General features: G+C 46.2%; 1 protein-coding gene across 1 annotated transcript; it reads right to left on the bottom strand.

Annotated features, from left to right (window-relative positions):
* Nucleotides 1–394: 394 nt before the first annotated feature.
* CLEC20A (C-type lectin domain containing 20A) lies at nt 395–20,261 on the bottom strand. Its single transcript, XM_058536965.1, is given in 11 exon segments — nt 395–500; nt 2,315–2,400; nt 3,227–3,343; nt 8,214–8,225; nt 8,372–8,455; nt 16,067–16,436; nt 18,127–18,188; nt 19,755–19,820; nt 19,823–19,924; nt 19,927–20,061; nt 20,177–20,261. Coding segments are annotated over 11 exon segments (1,200 nt in total). The 3' UTR covers nt 395–419.
* Between the last annotated feature and the right edge of the window lie 396 nt (nt 20,262–20,657).

Genomic DNA, 20,657 nt, shown 5'->3' with positions numbered 1-20,657 from the left:
AGCTTGTGGCTGGTAAAGAAAGTGTCCTCCACTTTATTTGGAAGTATGGCCCTACTTAGCTTCCCAGACCACTACTGTCCTCTCTTAATTCCCCAGATAGATTAATGGAGTTTGTTTCAGGATTTTTGTTGTTTCGTTCTTGGGGTTTTTTGTTCTTGTTTGCTTGTCAGTCTCAAGGTTATTGTTCCAAAATACTTCCATCTTCTCCTGCTTACCTATTTCATTCTGTAAAATCAAGGGATGCAGGTTCCATGTGTAGTTTTCTTTTGTACTAGGTGTTAAGTCTGAAATTCCACCACTTAACCTCTTCACATATTTGGAGTTATTTCTAATTCTGATCTACTAGGAATTAAAAAACTAAAATTCACTCAAAATCCAGAGATGATTGTGTGAGGAGACTCCAGATCAGTAGACTTGTGCTATTTTTTGTTTACTTCAAAGCTGATCCATTTCAATCTGAATGTTTCATGACCTAATGTAAACTTTAAGACTTCTTGGATCTGAAACATCAAAAAGAGAGAGACTATTGATGCTATCTTGTGACCCCCTGGTCATCTTAGCCCTAAACGGTCCACCTATAGACGCTTATGTCCAGCCACGCCCTTTATTTTTCTGAGCCTCCCTCCAGCTGCCTGCCTTTTGTCATAGCACCTTCACCAAAGGGAAGGCGCATAAATCAATTTTGTTAGGCCACCACCATCACCCTCCCCAGCAAAATATATATATATATATATGTATATGATGACAAAGGAGACTAAAACAAATGACTTAATGAGTGCTCCTCAACCCTGACTATTCATCAGAATCACTGCAGAACTTTAAAAAAAAAAAAAAAGAGCAGGGATGCCGCTTTCGCTCCACTGTACAATTAAATAGAATCTCTCTAAGGATAGGGGCCAGGCTTTTTTTTTAAAACTTCCCTATAGGATTCTAACTTCAGCCAGGGTTAAAAACCACTAGTCCTCTGTGTGTGAGTGTCTGTTACAATGTTTCTGAGATAAGTTGGCTACAGGTGTTTCCCTGCCTTCTATTTGGAATTTAAAATGCTGCTAAAACTGATAATATGTACTCTACCTTCTCCCACACACACCTTATCCCCACCAAGTCCATCCTTTAAATCTGTGAGGTAGAAATTGTCTCCATTAATATGGGACAGATAGATTCCAACAAACGTGACCAGAGATGGAATTTCCCATTTTGACCCCAAATTTCCCATTATTGGCTTTAATTTAAAACAGAAGGTAGATGGTTTCTGGTTTGGCTCACCCTCCCCAAAAAAAGGGGGTCTTTGGCTTTTGTAGACCTAGTACTCAGCACTGCAGTCTTATTACTTGAATCAGATGCTGAATTGCATCATTTACACCTGTTCTTCCTTCAATAGCAAAATGCACTGAAAGCTCTCCAGTTCCCTTCCCCACTTCCTGGCAGGCATGCTCACACAAGCACGTGCACACACACACACACACATTCTTACACACACACACATTCTTTCTAGAAACTTGAGTGTGTGAGATTTTAGAATGAACTGCCTGGGTCCTATTTCTTCGGCACCCAGTAAATTGAGTAAATTGCAATAAGCTACCAGATAGATGCCAATCTGTGTCCTTGTCTGTAAAATTATGATTTTGGCTAGATGACCTCTGACATCCTGTGCTTCTCATCTGCTGTAACTGAAAAATGTGCCCTTTTGCCATACTCAAAAATCAGCTTGAGACTTTTGTGGCAATATTTAGGGACAATTCTTCCTCTTCACAAGCTCCCATCTCACAATACTCTTAAAAGAACAGAAAAAAAAAAGCCTGGAACAGTTGTATACTCAGAACAATAACAAGGTTGATAATGATAATAAGAACTAATGTTCATGTTTATTGAGCACTTACTATGTGCCAATTTGCTAAATAAGCACTTTCTATGGATAATTCATTTAATCATACTACCAACCATGTGAGTTAGGTACTGTTATTCCTAATTCAGGAGGAAACTGAGGCTCAGAAAGATTAAGTTACTTGTCCAAGGTCACATGGCTAATAAGTGGAAAGCCAAGACCCAAACTCAGGTCCTTCTGACTATGCTGTCTTGATTTTTTTTTATAAAAAAAAACGAGGTCAGGAAAAATGTTGGAGAGAGTAAGAAAAAGATGTGAGAAGATCTCAGCATATGAACCAACCTGTCACCATGAGCCAAAGTGATGGTGCTGGGAACAAATGAGCTAATTTTCCAAAGCTTTTTCTCCTAATGTATTGGTTTTGACAATATTGCCTTGCATTGTCAAGTCATCTGACTGATCAAAATTAGAAGTGGGCAGAAGTCTCACCTCACTCAAAAATTGGTCTTTCATATTTTCTGGGTCCATCAGAGCTGGGATGGTAAAATCTGCTTTCAGTATTCCAAAGTGTTGCCCTGAAAGAGAAGGTGCTCCCTGGTTCAGGGGAAATGATCCTGTTGCCATTTGCAAACTTCAAGTTCTTAGCAGTCAGGAGTGCCCATTAGACACCACGGAGGCTCCATGGAGATTAAGGATTTCAAAAAGGAAGAGGAGAAAGAAACTGCTGAACAGAAGAATGCTCAGCCACAGTTAGGACCAACCAACCCGTGGCTGAAAGGAGAGTCTCCTGTGGGGTAGTGCTGGCTCTCCTCCCACATCCTGGCCACCCTCAGGTATTTAGTGTCTTTTCCATCTCTTCTGTTTTTTCCTCCTTCCTTTGAATCTATTAAGTAGATGCTCCACACCATGCTGGAAATAGTCACCTCTCCCTGGGCCCACATTTGTAAAGGCCAACTCTACCCCCAAAAAACTCTAAGTTCTTTGAGTCTATAAACAAATCCTTCGGCTGTGAGCCACTGTAATTATCACAGGAACTACAGCCTCATGATAGGACTGCTTATATTTGTAATGCGTTTTATAGTTTATAAAGTACCTTTGCATAATTACCTCACTGGGTGCTTTCAACAGCCTTGTGATGTAGGCAGGGTTGTTTTTACTGTAGCCTTTTTTGCAGATGAGAAATAGAGGAGATTCTAGAGTGAGAAAATTTGTTCCCCAAGCTTTCCCAATAGTCAGGGAGCTAATCTAGGATCCTCATCCTTGTTCCTATTTCTGTTTCCTTCCCAACATGTCATGTTGTCTTTCATAAAAAGGTCTTGAGTGCCCTGTGCTAAGGAGTGGCTGTCCAGATTTAACTGCTCAGTTGTTAAGAGTGGGAGCTTGGTAACCAGAAGCAGTTACCTGATTCTGGTGCTGGAGTTTTTTCTTCAGAGTCTGGGTGGTTAGATGAGTTCAAATGTGCCTCTGTGGCAGTAGCTGCATCTCTCGTATCAGTGCCACTCCCTCCACTGGGCACAGCTACAGGAGAGGAAAATAAAGGAGTTATTGCAAATACAGCCAGGAGCAAGGCGGTCTGAGCTAGAAGACAAGCGTGGGCAGCCACTGCTGTGCACACAGTTGCTGCAGAAACCATCCAGTGTGGGATGCTCAATCCCTGCCAATCCTTGACTTACTCCCTCAGGCTCATGTACCCAGCCCTTGAGTTGCTACACCATCACCTCTCATAAAGTGTCCCTGATTTCAGGATTTGTGGGAATTGGGCAATATATTATGAGATTTCTCCTCAGTACCAAATATTTTCTTTCAGTAGTTCCTACTCCAAGAGGCCCAATGCCCTTAGGTTGTCTGCCAGCTACACAGAGCCCTCACCATGGCACCCAGGGACCTCCAACATCTCCATCAAAGGGTAGCACCTCAAACTCAAAGCATTCCAAAACCTAGCTCAGCCTTCCCCCAGCAACCTCCTCTTCTTGTGTGGCTGCCCATCTCCTGAGGCACTCTAGCCAGAGACCGCAGGGATCCTCAGCTGCTCCCTTCCTCTCCTCCACTTGCTCTCATGTTCAGTCACCAAAGTCCTGTCAGTGCCTTGCAGGTGTCTTTTTTCCTTCTCAAATATGGAAATAACCATATTGGTTTTGTGTTAAGTTATTATAAAATATTTAAGCAAAAGTTTCCCCTCCCCTGACCCAGGGACAACCATTATTAACAGTTTGCTATAGAATATCCTTCACACACTTGAATTTTTTTAATTTGAATGTGTGAAGCTCTACCTTATTCTCTTTAAAGGCTACATAGAATTTCATTGAATGTACCATAACTTACTTAACCAGTCTGCTTTCAATGGACATTAGATTGCCTCCAGTTTTTCACTGTAATAAACAATGCTGCAACAAACATCCCTGTATGTGGAGGATGTGTATATATGTGTGCACCTTGTACTATTATTTCCTGAATAGATTTCCAAGGGTAGAATTTCTGTATGAAAGGGTATGCACTTTTCAAAAATGACAAGCATTGCCAACATGGTAGCACCAGTTAACTCTCCTATCCAGTGTCTGAGGTCGCTGATTTTCCCACCTTCTCATCAGCATTATCACCCTTTTAAATCTAACTGGTAAGGAAAAAAATAAATTTTTAAAATGCATCTTGCTTTTAATTTGCATTTCTGTGATTCAATAAACAAAGCTGAGCATTTTTTTAAAATGTTTTTGTATTTCTATTTCTTCAATTAATGTCAGTTGCAAACGATGTAAGGTCAATTCCCTCCTCACCCTGCTGCTCCAAATCTGGCCTCAGTTCCGCTCACCCAGACTGTGCAAGTGTCCCCATACATACCCTTCCCGTCTCTCCTCCTCGTCGGCCTCCTCTCCAAACGCCCTCTTCTTTCCCCACCCAAAATATTGTAAATGTCTTTAATGAAATGAATAAATTTGTAAAATCCAGAAACACAGAAGGGAGGAAATGCTCATATTCTCACTACCTGAATATAACCACTGCTGACATTTTCACACATTTCCTTCCAATCTTTTTTCTAAGCCTAGGTTGATGTTTCCTTTCAGTGGTGTTGTGACAGTATTACATGTATAATGTTGAATCATGCCTTTTTCCTTTAGCATCCTTATATAAACCTTGGTCCATGTCATTATAACCACCTTGCTTCTGTTAACTACACATCTGAGCATATTCCTCTGATGGCTCCCCTGACTGCAGCATCAAGTCCTTCAGAATCTGGCCCCAGTCCATCTCTTTCCCCTCAGCCCTTGCCACTCACTTCCCAAATATGTGACCTACACTCCAGTCACATCAGACTGTTTGTCATTCCCAAACCACACACTTTCATATCTACCTATCTTTGCCCATGCTGTTCCCTCTGCCAGGAAGAACCTTCTAGTCTTTGCCCCACCACCTTTCCAGGCAGAATGAATGAGTCCCTTTCCTGCCAAGGCTCTTGCTCCACACTTCTGGTACAGCGCTTATCAAACTGTCCTGGTCGTCTCTATTAGTCCCTGTTAGACTAAGCTCTCTTAAAAACAGGAAACAGGTCCTGCTCATCTTGGTATCCACACTTCAATGCCTTGTTCAAAACAGGTACTCAGGAAATGACTGTTGAATTAAATCACCTGCCAATGTGCAAAACAGTGTTCTAGGCCTGGGAAAGAGAGAGTCATAAAACAGTTCCTGCCTTGTGAGATTCCGCAATCTCAATAATTCATAATTGTGATCATTCATAATCATTTATAATTAATAAAATCTTAATGAGGCCAGCCCTGTCTATGGAATAAGGTAAGGACAGAGGCCGGAGATGGAATTAATCACTAAGCATTTCACTAGCGAATAGAGATTAGAATGGTAATAACTACCATTTATTGTCTGCCAGATGCACTGAAAGGTGCCTCATGACATTGGTATTTTTCTTCACTTTAAAGATGAGAAAAATGAAGTTCCTAGAGGTTAAGAAACTTTCCTAAGGCCACACAGTAAGTAGTAGAGCCAACATTCCAACCCTTGGCTGTCAGACTCCTGTAGCCGAAATAGACTGTTTCTCCCCTAGATCGCCCCACCCTAAGTTATTGTCCAGGGAGGAGGAGAGAGTGACCTGGCTCTGGCCAGACACAGTCCCCTGTAGAGTGGACTCGAATGCAGCCAGAGGTGGGTCACTGTGGTCCAGCACACGACCTGCGCCCTCCACCTCCCCGCCTGTGGCCTGAGCATGGAAGCTAGGGCCTGGCCTCCCCAGAGGAGCAGGAGGGCACTGGGGCCGGGCCCAGGGCCGGGTGCCCAGCCCCCAGCGATGCAGGCGGGCACCCGTTTCAGGCCCCGGCCAGCTCCCAGCTGTCTGCGGGCGTGCGGCCTGGCTCCGGGCTGCCCGCTCAGGGCGCGCGGTGGTTCTCTGGGGCGCAGTCGGGCTCCCTGGGCCAGAAGGCCCCGAGGTGCTTTCCTCGGTACCCAGAATGCTCCCCGGAGTCCCGGAGCCGCTGGGCCAGCCGGACGTGGCCAACCCAGGGGGCGCCGCCACCCTGGAGGTAGCTGAGGCGCCGCCGGTGGAGCTGAGCGACGGGCCCACTGTTGCCTCCCGCGGAGTCCAGGACCTGCCGTCGGTAACGGGGTGCTCCAGGGGCAGAGGGACAGCGGCAGGGCTCGAAGCCGAGGCCATGGGGGTCCCAGTCACGATGTGGGCGACGGAGAGGTTCCCCGGGGTTGTTGGACCAGTGGGGCTCCACGCGGCGGGCGGCGGGGAGGCCGGGGTCGCGGGGCCGGAGGACGCACTCTGGGCAGTCACCAGCGGGGTCAGGGGCCTTTCCCCGGGGCCCAAGGCATCCCTTGGGGACGTGGTGTGGCCCAGAGGGCTCGGTGCCGCTGTCCCTTGGGGCTGGGGAGCCGCGGCGCCTGTGGAAACGGAGGCGCGGGGGGGCGCGGGGGGCGCGGGGGGCGCGGGTGCCGGCACCGAGCTCGTCCGGCTCCGGGCTGACTCGCTGCGGCAGCGGCGCCGTCGGAGCCGGGCCCTGTGAGGCGCCCGCGGGCCCGGAGCCGCTCCCTGCGGCAGAAGAGAAGGCTTCTGTGGGCGCCGAGCGGCCGGGAGGGAGGTTCGGCCGGGGCGCGGGGCTCCGGGGCCTGGCAGGCGCGGGGCGGAGGGAAGAGCCCACCGTCGGGCCGTTGCTGCCGAGCCCTGCGGTGGCCCTGCGGGTCTTCCGCGCCCGGCCCTGACACCCATTGCAGTCAGAGGTGCACAGGGCGGGCCTCCAGAACCTGCTAGGCACGGCCTGGGGGGCCAGCGGGCCCGGGGCAGCCGGGCGGGTGCCCAGTTAGACCTTAGGTGGGAAGCAGAAGACAGGCTCTTCCCCAGCTTGTGAACCGAATCTGACCACAGACACCAGCCCGGGGGCCGTTGTCTTCAGGGTGAGGGCCAAGTTCCTTAGCAACTCACAGGGGGCCTCCTGCAGGATCCGGGCCTCCCCGCTCAGCCCTAAGCACCTCCCACCCGCCTGCGGGCCCTACCTGCAATCCCTCACCCGGCCACCTCCTCTCTCCTTTGCAAGCTACCTCCTCCTCGTAGTTGAAAATCACCTCCTCCAGGAAATCCTCTGATAATTACGGGAGCTGGGACAATCAGTCCTCTTCTCTGGGTCCCCTCTATGCCTGTGACTACACAGGCAGCACTGCCTTTCACAAGCCCTCTTCCCACCTGGCTGTCATCTCCTTCAGAACCAGCCCTGCCTTTTCTTTGTGTCCCCAGGATTAATGAAGCTCTGTGGGACCCTGAGCAACCCGCCTAACTTCTCTGTGTCCTCAAAAAAAGGCAATAATACCTTTGTCTGAGGTAGGAACCCGTAAAGAAGCCAGGAGAACTGTGATTTTTCCCTCAATTATCCGAGTTAGCTTCAGGACTCTTGGGAAGCAAAATGAGGTAATAGCTGTGACGATGTTTCAGGAATTTAAAAATGCTGAAGGAACATCATCACTGTCATTCCCAGACATGTCCCCACACATCATCCCAACTCATCCCTCATCTTCTCTCCTCCCAGAGGAGCCCAGCATTAGAATGGATTTGACAGCCATGTCTACTGTGCTTCCCTCTCTGGGTGCCCTACCTCAAAGGCTTCTCTGATGATTTTTCCTCTGGAGCACTGCTCAGTGGCTTGCCCTCTGTCTCCCAGGCCAGGCCCTCATCACCTCACCTGAGAGACTGCACAGCCTCTCTTGGGTCTCCTGTCCCTGGAGCTGCAAGTTCAGTGGTCCAGTTCAAGGAAGGAGGTTGATGGTGACCAAGTCCTCCTTGCCCCAACCCCAGCTGGCCCAGCTGGGGGGGGGGGGGGGCGTGACACAGGGAAAGCCCTCTCTGCACAGGTGGCCCTTGGTTGCCACCCAGTTGGCTCACCTCTCTTCTGGCCCCTCCCTGGCCCTTCTGGGAGGCCCCATGGGGCCCACCCTGTGCTGCTGCATGTAGGCTGCCCTCTCCATTTCCCAGGGCCTGGAGACCCCAGGATCCAGCCAAGAAGAGGCTCAAAGCATGCATACAGAGTGTAAAACAGGGGAGTGTACTTGAGCTGGGTGTGCTCCCCACTGTCACTTCTGAGGGAGTGTAGAAGAGTTGAGGGAGCTGTGCCGACTCCCGGTGTCCAATGGAGGCATCTGCAAGAAAATACCGAGAGAGAGTGTGAGGGCAGGGCTGACACAGGACACACAGCAACCCTAGGTCTGTCACACCCAATGGGCCTGTGAGAAATCCCACCATCAGCCCCATCACAGGAACCAAGCTGAGGAGGGCACATATATTGTAGATCTACCACATGCCAGTCACAGATAGGTACTCTCACAGTCCTGAATCCTCACAACAGATCTTCAAGGGAGGGACCGTCCTTCCTATTTTACAGATAAGGGTCATGATTCTCATCAAATGCAACAAAAAGAAATAGAAAAGACCAGCCCGGTGGCATAGCGGTTAAGTTCGCATGCTCCACTTGGGCAGCCCAGGGTTCGCAGGTTCGGATCTCAGGCACGGACCGAAGCACCGCTTGTCAAGCCACGCTGTGGTGGCGTCCCACATAAAGTAGAGGAAGATGGGCACAGATGGTAGCCTAGGGCCAATCTTCCTCAGCAAAAAGAGGAGAATTGGCATCAGATGTTAGCTCAGGGCTAATCTTCCTCACCAAACAAAAGAAAGAAATAGCCAAGAACAGGCAAATCCACAGAGACAGAAAGTAGATTAGTGATTTCCAGGACTCAGGGTGGAGGAGAATGGGGAGTGACTGCTAATAGGTGAGGAGTGTCTTTTGGGGGTGATGAAAATGTCCTAAAATAAGGTCCCTCCCTAAGATACAACAAAAAGGACATTCATATACCAACAGAGGACATTCACACAACACAAAAGACATCTGAGAGACCCACGCAGCCTTACATCTGAAGGTGGAGTTGCTGGAACCCCCAGAGGAAGTGGAAGGAAGTAAGGAGAACTCCTCTCCTTCCCCAATGACAGCGACCCTGGGACCAGAACAGTGTGGCTTTCTGGGGCAGGGGGGTACCCTCCATGGGAAAACCATCCCTTTCCAAGTTCTCTCACAGCCTGTGGGAAATTCCCATACGGAGGGGACTGAACTGTTGTGGGGGTATCTTCATCAAGCTAGCACCCCAGGAGAGCAGATAGCAAGGGAAGAGTGAGAAGCCCCCGGGATCAGGAAGGCAAAAGAAAGCCCCTCCCCCCGCCTGGCACCCCAGCACAGCTGGTCGGCCAGAGCACCCATGGACTGCACAGGCTCAGAATACACAGCTCTTGACCGCCACCCAGTGTCGGCAAGTGGAAGCTGCAACCAGATATTTTCAGAATGAGGAAAAATAAGCCGACGCCCTCAAGCAGTACGCAAAAATAAATTAAATCTCCAGATCAGAAGGAAAATGACAAACACCCAGAAATCAATCCTGAAGGCACAGAAATTGATAACCTAAACAACAGAGAATTCAAAATAGCTATCATAAAAAAGCTCAACGAATTACAAGAAAATACAGATAGATAATTCAATGAAATCAGGAACTTCTTCACAAAAGAGATTGAAACTATAAAGAAAAGCCAATCAGAAATGTTGGAGATGAAAAACACAATGGAAGAGATAAAGAAAAATCTGGAATCTTTAAAGAACAGAGCTGACAATATGGAGGAAAGTATTAGCAAATTGAGGATAGGAATGCAGAAATGCTCCAGATGGAGGAGGAGAGAGAACTAAGATGAAAAAGAAGTGAAGAAATTCTCTGAGAAATATCTGACTCAATTAGTAAATGCAACATAAGGATTATAGGTATTCCAGAGGGAGAAGAGAGAGAAAGGAGCAGAGAGCTTGTTCAAAGAAATGATAACTGAGAACTTCCCAAACCTGGGGAAGGAGCTGGAAATATAAGTGAATGAAGACAATAGATCTCTTAAATATATCAACATGAAAAGACCCTCTGCAAGGCATATAGTAGTAAAGTTGGCAAAAGTCAATGATAAAGAAAAATATTAAGGGCAGCAAGACCAGAAAAAATAAGATACAAAGGAATTCCTATCAGGCTCTCAGCCAATTTCTTGGCAGAAACTTTACAGGCTAGGAGAGAGTGGAATGATATATTCAAAATTCTGAAAAACAAAAATTTTCAGCCAGGAATACTCTATGCAGTGAAAATATCCTTCAGATATGATGGAGAAATAATAACTATCCAAGAAAAACAAAAGCTAAAGGAGTTCATTGCCACAAGACCCCCACTACAAGAAATGCTCAAGAAGGCCCTCATGCCTGAAAAAAAAATAAGAGAGAAAGGGGATGCAAAGATTTGAGCAAGGAGAAAAATAGGTAGACAAAAATCAGAAAAATTGCAGCTCTCTATAAGAAAAGGTTAGGAAACAGTTAATTATAACACCAAAGATTAAGGGAAGAAAACCACCAAAAATAAATATAACCTCATCACTTTAAACACAAACTCACAACACAAGATGGAATAAGTTGTGACAAGAATAACTTAGAAAGGGAAGAGGAAAGGAATGGAATCAACTTAGTCTAAAGAAATAAGAGGCCATCAAAGAATGGACTATCTATAATCTGTGAGATTTTTTATACAAACCTCATGGTAACTACTAAACAAATAATCAGAACAGAGACACATGTGATAAATAAAGAGAAAACTAAGAAAACCATCATACAGAACTACCAAACTGAATTGGTAGTCCAATTCAGAGAAACAAAGGAAATGCAAAAGAACTGGAAAATGAGCGAAAAAATAGCAACATTAAGCCCTCATATATCAATAATCACTCTAAATGTAAATGGATTGAATTCTCCAATCAAAAGACAGAGTGGTGGGATGGATTTAAAAACAAGATCCAACCAAATGCTACCTCAAGGAAACACATCTCAGCTCTAGAGACAAAGGCTCAGAGTGAAAGGATGGAAGACAATACTCCAAGCTAATGACAAACAAAAGAAAGCAGGTGTTGCCATACTTATATCAGACAAAGTAAATTTCAAGATAAAACAGGTAATGAGAGACAAAGTGGGGCAATATATAAAGATAAAAGGGACACTCCACCAAGAAGACATATCAATTATAAATATATATGCACCCAACACAGGAGGACCAAAGTACATAAAGCAACTATTAACAAACCTAAAAGTAGATATTAACAACAACACAATAATAGTACGGGATCTTAACACCCCACTTACATCAATGGATAGATCATCCAGACAGAAAGTCAATAAGGAAATAGTGGACTTAAATGAAAAACTAGACGAGATGGACTTAATAGATGTATATAGAGCACTCCATCCAAACACAGCAGATTACACATTCTTCTCAAGTATGCATGGAACATTCTCAAGGATAGACTATACGTTGGGAAACAAGGCAAGTCTCTATAAATTTAAAAAAATTGAAAACATAACAAGCATCTTTTCTGACCATAATCCTATGAAACTAGAAATCAACTACAAGATAAAAACTGGGAAAGTGACAAAGATGTGGAGATTAAACAACATGCACTGAACAACCAATGGATCATTGAACAAATTAAAGGAGAAATCAAAGCATATCTGGAGACAAATGAAAATGAAAATACACCATACCCACACATATGGGATGCAGCAAAAGCAGTCCTGAGAGAGAAAGTCATAGCAATACATGACCACCTTAACAAACAAGAAAAATCCCAAATAAGCAATCTTAAACTACACCTAACAGAATTAGAAAAAGAACTAACAAAGCCCAAAGTCAGCAGAAGGAGGGAAATAATAAAAATTAGAGCAAAAGTAAATGAAATTGAAACCAAAACAACAGTAGAAAGGATCAGTGAAACAAAGAGCTGGTTCTTTGAGAATATAAACAAAATTTACAAACCCTTAGCCAAACTCACTAAGAAAAAAAGAGAAAAGGCTCAAATAAATAAAATTAGAAATGAAAGAGCAGGGCCGGCCCCGTGGCTTAGCGGTTAAGTGCGCGCACTCTGCTGCTGGCGGCCCGGGTTCGGATCCCGGGCGAGCACCGACGCACCGCTTCTCCGGCCATGCTGGGGCCGCGTCCCACATACAGCAACTAGAATGGATGTGCAACTACGACATACAACTATCTACCAGGGCTTTGGGGGAAAAATAAATAAATAAAATCTTTAAAAAAAAAAAAGAAATGAAAGAGAAGAAATTACAACAGACACCAGAAATACAAAGGATTATAAGAGAACACCATGAGAAGTTATATGCCAACAAATTGGACAATCTAGAAGAAATGGATAAATTCTTAGACTCATACAACCTCCCAAAACTAAATCAAGAAGAAATAGAGAATCTGAATAGACCAATCATAAGTAAAGAGATTGAACCAGTAATCAAAAACCTCCCAAAAAATAAAAGTCCAGGACCAGATGGCTTCCCTGGAGAATTTTACCAAACACTCAAAGAAGATTTAATACCTATCCTTCTCAAACTATTCCAAAAATAGAGGAAGATGGAACACTTCCTAACACATTCTATGAGGCCAACATCACCCTGATACCAAAGCCAGACAAGGACAATACAAAGAAGGAAAATTACAGGCCAATATTGCTGATGAACATAGATGCAAAAATCCTCAACAAAATATTGGCAAACCGAATACAGCAATACATTAAAAAGATCATACACCATGATCAAGTGGGATTTATACCAGGGACACAGGGATGGTTCAACATCCGCAAATCAATCAATGTGATACACCACATTAACAAAATGAGGAATAAAAACCACATGATCATCTCAATAGATGCAGAGAAAGCATTTGACAAGATCCAACATCCATTTATGATAAAAACTCTCAACAAAATGGGTACAAAGAAGGAAAGTACCTCAACATAATAAAGGCCATATATGACAAACCGACAGCCAACATCATACACAACAGGGAAAAACTGAAAACCATTCCTCTGAAAACAGGAACCAGACAAGGGTGCCCACTCTTGCCACTCTTATTGAACATAGTACTGGAGGTTTTGGTCAGAGCATTTAGGCAAGAAAAAGAAATAAAAGGAATCCAAATAGGCAATGAAGAAGTGAAACTCTTGCTGATTGCAGATGATGTGATTTTATATGTAGAAAACCCTATAGAATCCACCGGAAAACTATTATAAATAATCAACAACTACAGCAAAGTTGCAGGGTACAAAATCAACTTACAAAAATCAGTTGTATTTCTATACTCTAATAACGAACTAACAGAAAGAGAACTCAAGAGGACGATCCCATTTACAATTGGAACAAAAAGAATAAAATATCTAGGAATAAATTTAACGAAGGAGGTGAAAGACCTATACAATGAAAATTATAAGGCATTAATGAAAGAAATAAATGATAACATAAAGAAATGGAAAGACATCCCATGAACATGGATTGGAAGAATAAACATAGTTAAAATGTCCGTAATACCTAAAGCAATCTACAAATTCAATGCAATCCCATTCAGAATCCCAGTGACATTCTTCATGGAAATAGAACAAAGAATACTAAAATTCATGTGGGGCAACAAAAGACCCCCAATAGCTAAAGCAATCCTGAGAAAAAAGAACAAAGCTGGAAGCATCACAATCCTTAACTTCAAAATATACTACAAAGCTGTAATAATTAAAACAGCATGGTACTGGTACAAAAAACAGACACACAGATCAATGGAAAAGAATTGAAAGCCCAGAAATAAAACCACACATCTACAGACAGCTAATCTTCAACAAAGGAGCTAAGAACATACAATGGAGAAAGGAAAGTCTCGTCAATAAATGATTCTGGGAAAACTGGACAGCCACATGCAAAAGAATGAAAGTAGACTATTTTCTTTCGCCATACACAAAAATTAACTCAAAATGGATCAAAGACTTGAAGGTAAGACCTGAAACTATAAAATTCCTGGAAGAAAACATAGGCAGTACACTCTTTGACATCAGTCATAGAGGGATCTTTTAGAGTTCCATGTCTACTTGGACAAGGGAAACAAAAGAAAAAATAAACAAGTGGGACTTCATTAGACTAAAGAGCTTCTGCAAGGCAAATGAAACCAGGATGAAAATGAAAAGACAACCCACCAGCTGGAAGAAAATATTTTCAAATCATATATCTGACAAGGGGTTAATATCCATAATATATAAAGAACTCACACAACTGAACAACAAAAAAACAAACAACCTGGTCAAAAAAAAATGGGCAGAGGATATGAACAGACATTTTTCCAAGGAAGATATACAGATGGCCAATAGGCACATGAAAAGATGTTCAACATCACTAATCATCAGGGAAATTCAAATCAAAACTACACTAAGATATCACCTTACACCTGTTAGAATGGCTATAATCACCAAGACAAAAAATAGCAAATGTTGGAGAGGTTGTGGAGAAATGGGAACCATAATTCCCTGCTGGTGGGAATGCAAAGTGGTGCAGCCTCTATGGAAAACAGTACGGAGATTCCTCAAAAAATTAAAAATAGAAATACCTTATGATCCAGCTATCCCACTACTGGGTATCTATCCAAAGAACCTGAAATCAACAATCCAAAGAGGCTTATGCACCCCTATGTTCATTGCAGCATCATTCACTATAGCCAAGAAGTGGAAGCAACCTAAGCGTCCCTCAACTGATGACTGGATGAAGAAGATGTGGTATATATACACAGTGGAATACTACTCAGCCATAAAAAAAGACAAAATTGTCTCATTTGCAACAACAGGGATGGACCTGGAGGGTATTATGTTAAGTGAAATAAGCCAGACAGAGAAAGACAAACACCACATGATTTCACTCGTATGTAGAAGATAAACTAACACACAGACAGAGAGAACAGTTTGGTTTTTACCAGGGGGAAGGGGGTTGGACAGTGGGCACAAGGGTTGAAGGGAGGCATTTATATGGTGACTGACCAACAATAATGTACATCTAAAATTTCACGATGTTATAAACTATTATGACATAAATAAAAAAAAGATGTCCTAAAATAAGATGGTAGTGATGATTGGACAACCCTGTGAATATACTAAAACCCACTGAATTGGACACTTCAAAAGAGTTAATTTTAAGATATATGAATTATATCTTATTAAAGCTGTTACAAAAAAGAAAGAAGGAAGGGAAGGAGGGAGGGAGAGAGGAAGGGAGGAAATAAAGAAAGAAAGAAAAGAAAAGAGAGAAGGAGAGGACAAGGCAGGATGAGGCTTGTGGCTGAGGAGACATATTCCACACAAGATCCAGAATAATCAGGCGGCCTCTGGTTCCCATGCATTTGTAGTGACATTAACGATGACAATGGCTAATATCTATTGAGTGCTTACTCTGTGCCAGGGTGTCTACCAGGTCCTTTATACACACTTTTATTCAGTCTTCAAAGCCATCCTATGAGGTGTGTCATCAAAACCATTTTGCTAAACATATTTCCCAGATGAGGAAAAGGAGGCTCAGAGATGCTACCCACCTTGTTTCTAGCTAGTGGTAAAGTCTGTCTGATTCCAAAGCCCACTTTAAACCACTTTCTGGCCCAACAACTAATTGCCATTGCTCATTGCTAATGTCCTGAGGCTGTGAGGTCCATTCCATTCTTTAAAGATCCCCCAGAGTTAAAATAAAGCCTACTCCAGAACTCAGTTACCCTCAGAGTCTAGAAGTGCTTCCTTAGGTCTATCGTCAATGTCTCCTGCTGCCAAGTAAACCCATTTCCCATCCCATTCTAGCCTTGCTGGGCCAGGGGCCCGTGGGGTGGACTGCCACTCACTGTAGAAGCAGATGAAGGGTTTCAGGGCAGAGCAGACCACTGCATAAACTCTAGGGGAGTAGCGCGCGAAGGTGCCAATTCCCGCACACAGTCCTGGCCAGAACTCGGGCACCTGTAGCCAGGTGGGGATGCTGGCACCCAAGTCACTGGACCAGCTCAGAGACCGAGAGGCCGCGTTGAAGTAGAGGCCAATCCAGGCCTCAGTGTCACTCGTGATGGACTTCAAGGCCTCCTTGTCTGCCTCGTCAATCACCGTCTGCAGGTCAGCCAGGTCTGTCTGGTGGCTGCGGCAGTAGAGCAGGGCCGCCTGCCACGTCATTTCTAGGTCAAATCGCATGAAGGTCTGTCCACCAATCTGGACCACAGCTGGGAGCAGAGAACATAAAGACCTGAGGTCTGGATCTCTGACATCCAGCCCTCATCACCACCTGGGGACAGAGCTCTGGTCTGATCCCGGCCCTTGACCTCTGGTCCCTGGGTGTTAGGTTTGTTCAAATCCACAAGTTTATAGGCAGACTCAATACCAGGTTGGGAGAATGAACACCAGCAGCTGGGGGCAAGAACACATTCGGAGAAGCAGGGGTTAAGAGCTCTCCTCGTGGCTCAGTGGCCTTATACGGTAAGTCTAAGTCTCAATTTCTTCACCTGTAACAATGGGGATAATAATAGTACCTAAATTCATTTAATTTAAAGGATTATGTGAAACCATATATAGAAATTGTTTAGCACAGTGCATGCAAAAGTAAACACTTCATTAAATGGTAGTTAAACTTTGGGGGGAGATAGTGAGGGAGGTAGGACAATCCTGGCTTGGAGTCAGCCTCATGTGTGATTTCCAGGGGCTGTGCCTGCCGGGCTGGCTCTCAGGAGGCTCCAGGGCTGAGGGAGAACAGAGGAAGTGTGTGATGCTCCTCACAACATCAGGAGAGCCAGGGAGAAGAGGCGAGCCTAGTGAGGGGCGGACCTGCTGGAAAGAGGCGGAGCAGGCCTGTGCCCAGTGGCCCTGACTTCTGGTGGAGCTCAGACAGACCAAGATGCTAGCCTCCCACGCCGTCTACCCTGAGTCCCCACCTGCCGTGCCCCTTGCCAGGCCTGTCACAGAAGCCCGAGCATCTGTGATTCTAAATGACGGAAGTTTGGAAAGAATGTGCTTTGGCACCACCTGAGGGATGATTCCAGAGACCTGATAAAAGAAACTCTCTGTTTGCAGGATTAGGAGTCACATCCTCAAATTCAAATAGAGCCTCCCAAACTCTCTGACACAGGCCTGTTCACCTAAGCCCGTCAAGATTTGCCTGATATTTCCCTAATTTCCCCTATCTAAACTGACTTTTTAAAGCTACCCTTTATTAAGCACCTAGTCCTCTCCAGCCCCAAGCTATGCATGTGGCATACATCATCTTTTTAAATCTTCACTGTAATCCTGAGAGGGGGATGTTATTAACCTCATTTATAGAGGAGAAAAGGGAGGCGATGGAAAGGTGAGGACTTGCCCAAACTCAGGCCATATTAAGTGGCATGTCAAGCTTCAGAGGAGGTCTGCCAGCCTTGGAAGTCCATGTCATTTTCACTTTACAACTCCAGATTCCATAACAGGCAGAAAACCAACTGTATAAAGCAGATAGGTCAAGGAGTATATCTCCTTCGTCATAGAATTTCTCTACATCAGACATGAAGAAACATTTTTTTTTTACTACCAGGGCAGTAATATCCAGAGGGGGACATCTCCACCCGCAGATGGACGGGCCTGGGCTGTGACGAGGTGCTGCCCATGCCCACACCCCCAAGCCACTGAGTTGGGGCATCGGAAGAGCTGGGATGCAGCTGGGGACCTGGGGTCTCTAGTTGGAGACCTTGAGCAAGTCACCTCCCCATCTGGGTCCGTCTGAATAATAAAGGCATTGATCCTCTCATGGGTTTCAGCCTGGGACCAGCAAAGCCAGGGATCCCTCAACCAGGCAGGGGTTGGGGGAGCAGAGGGGACACAGGTGGCATGAACCTGCCAGCTCGTCCAGGTGCACAAGCCCAAGGGAAGGCAGAGCTCCTAAGTGTGTATCTGGCTTTGGAGAGGTGGTCAGCCTGAGAGCAGGCTCCGTGAAGATGCGGGGTCCCACGGCAGCACCTGCAAAACAGAAACAGACCACACCTTCTGGGGCGGGAGTAGGGCTGCCCAGGATCCTCTGCAGGCACCAGGAACCGCCGAGTTGAAGCCAGGAGAAGCCTAGCTCAAGGGTAGGCTTGTTCGTTCCTATCTACATTTATTCAATAAATATATATATTGAGCACCTATTGTGTAGCAGACGCTATTCTAGGCCCTGGGAAAATAGCAGAAATAAGATAAGCAGGATCCTTGCTCTTGAAGAGAATATGAGAAGCAGCCAGCCTCGCAAGGAGGTAGGAGTACCCTGGGCAGAGCCAAGGCCAAGGTCCTAAGTGGGAAGGGGCCGCGTGTGTGTGAGGAGCAAAAAGCAGCCAGTGTGGCCCTGGAGAGGGCTAGGAGATGAGGCCAAAGAAGTCAAGCAGGGCCTGGGTGGCTACCAAAGGGATGTGATTCTAAGTGCGAAGGGAACCTACTGAATGTGTTTAAGCAAAGTGATCTGGTTTACACTTTTAAGAGCTCACTCAGTGTAGAGAACAGACTGTAGGGGCAGGGGCAGACCCCAGGAGAGGCAGTGGTGGCGTGTGCTGGGGGTGGACTTGCAGAGACAGATAGAAGTGGGTAGAGTTAGGACATGTCTTGGTGGAGTCCTAAGACACTAGAGGGAGGGGGGGACAGCTCCCCCCACACATCCTTTCCTTCCAGGGGACTCCCACCCCGGCATGCTCACCACTCCTGGAAATCTCTACTGGCTTTCGAATCCCAAGGTCAAACCTAGGCCACCGTGGGCTATATTTCAAGGCCCCATGACAGGCATGGTGTGCCAGAGAATTGGGGTCACATCAGGTTGGTCGTCCATGTCGCTATTTGAGGGGTTAGGGTTAGGAGTGGGCTTGGCTGACTGAGGGAAAAGCAGAATCTGGCACTTTTGACCAGGAAAGTGCTGTCTGGCCTATCACCATCCTTCTATATGATCTTCTCAGCACCTTCAAGACAAGGTTCAGTGGCATGAGCTACCTGGGCAAAGGGCAGGATGGGGGGCTGTTCCCTAACAACCATGCACATCGAGTACCAATACTGGGTTTCCTGCAGAGATGGCCGAAGCAGCTGGCTCCCACCCACCAGCGTCCGGAAGCAGTGGTTCTCCCAGGGAGTGGCTGTTCCACTCTCCCCCAGTCCCAAGGGACAGAAAACCAGACTGTGCTTCATGAGAAGGCGAGAGACCTTGGATTCTGCTCTCGTTTCTGTGTAGATGCAAATGGATTCCCCGCCTGCCTTTCCCTTTTTCCTCTCTTTCTTTTTCCTGGTGTCCCAAATCCTTAATTGGCAGAAGGAGGGGACATGGGGGAACATTCAAGATTTCACTTTTTCTCTGCCTTGATTTACACCTGTTTCTCCGATGGAGTCTTGGGAACGAGGGACACAGGAGGTGGAAACTGAGGCCTCAGAGAAGAATGTAGCAAAAAAAAGTTAAGATAATAGTCAGTTATCCTCTGAAAGAATTGAGCTCACTCGCTCCCCCCCTCTCATTTGCTCTGGCGAAGCAACCCTGGGAGGAAGACCAGGCCCAGAGTAGGACTCTGAGCACACCATCACAGCAGGTGAAGGGCTTCTGAGCTGTGCACGAGGCAGCCCCCAGACGCCCTCCTTGAAGACCAGCAGGAGACTCCACACCAGGGTGGCGACGGTGGAGCCGCTGACCCAGCTCAGGCCGTGAACGCGCGCATCCCAGAAGAGGCAGAGCCACGCCTCAGAGCGTTCACGCTGCTCAAGCTGTTCACGCTCTGCGGGTCTGTCAGGTCTGTGTGGTGCAGCCTGCAGTCCTGCCTGGCCTCGGACCAGCTCAGCTCCTCCTCCACCCTCGAGAAGGTCTTACCATTGCTCATCAGCTGCAGGACTGGGGCAGGAGAGGTTGTCAACGCACGGCTGCCCCCATGCCACCCACCCCTTAGTCCCCAGAGAGCTTTCAGCCATGCCACAGCCGCTTCTTCATCTTCTTCTCTCCACTGTACCTCTCACCGCTGGTCCTCCAGTTGCACAAAGCTTTGCCTCTGGGCCTTTGCACAAGCTGCTCTCTTGGCCTGAGAGGACTGCCATCCCGGCCTGCTCCCTCAATACCCCATTCTCCCATTCCCTCATCTCCCCCTTCCCTTCGCCCAGCTAACTCCTCACCCCTCTGCCCTGTCCTGAGTAGTGCCCTTCCTGTATGCGGCAATGCACCTCTGTTAACCTCTGAGTAACGACTGACGGTATTTACTGAGCATTCAAGATGTGCCATTAGCTCACTGCATCCTTCCAACAACTCCTCAGGATAGATGGACGTCACTACACACATTTTACGAATGAGGAAAGCAAGTCACAGAGAGTTAAGTGACTTGGCCAAGCCCACTCAGTGGGAAGGGGTAGAGTCAGGACCCAAGGACCCTGAGCAGGGGTCCCAGGTCCAGGCCCTTAGTCATAGCATGGTACTGCCCTGACGTAGGCATCAGGGGC

This window comes from Diceros bicornis, chromosome 4 (assembly GCF_020826845.1).
Source record: "Diceros bicornis minor isolate mBicDic1 chromosome 4, mDicBic1.mat.cur, whole genome shotgun sequence".
NCBI lineage: Eukaryota > Metazoa > Chordata > Mammalia > Perissodactyla > Rhinocerotidae > Diceros > Diceros bicornis.
The sequence above is the reverse complement of the archived record's forward strand: the minus strand, read 5'-3'. Positions and strand labels throughout refer to the sequence as shown.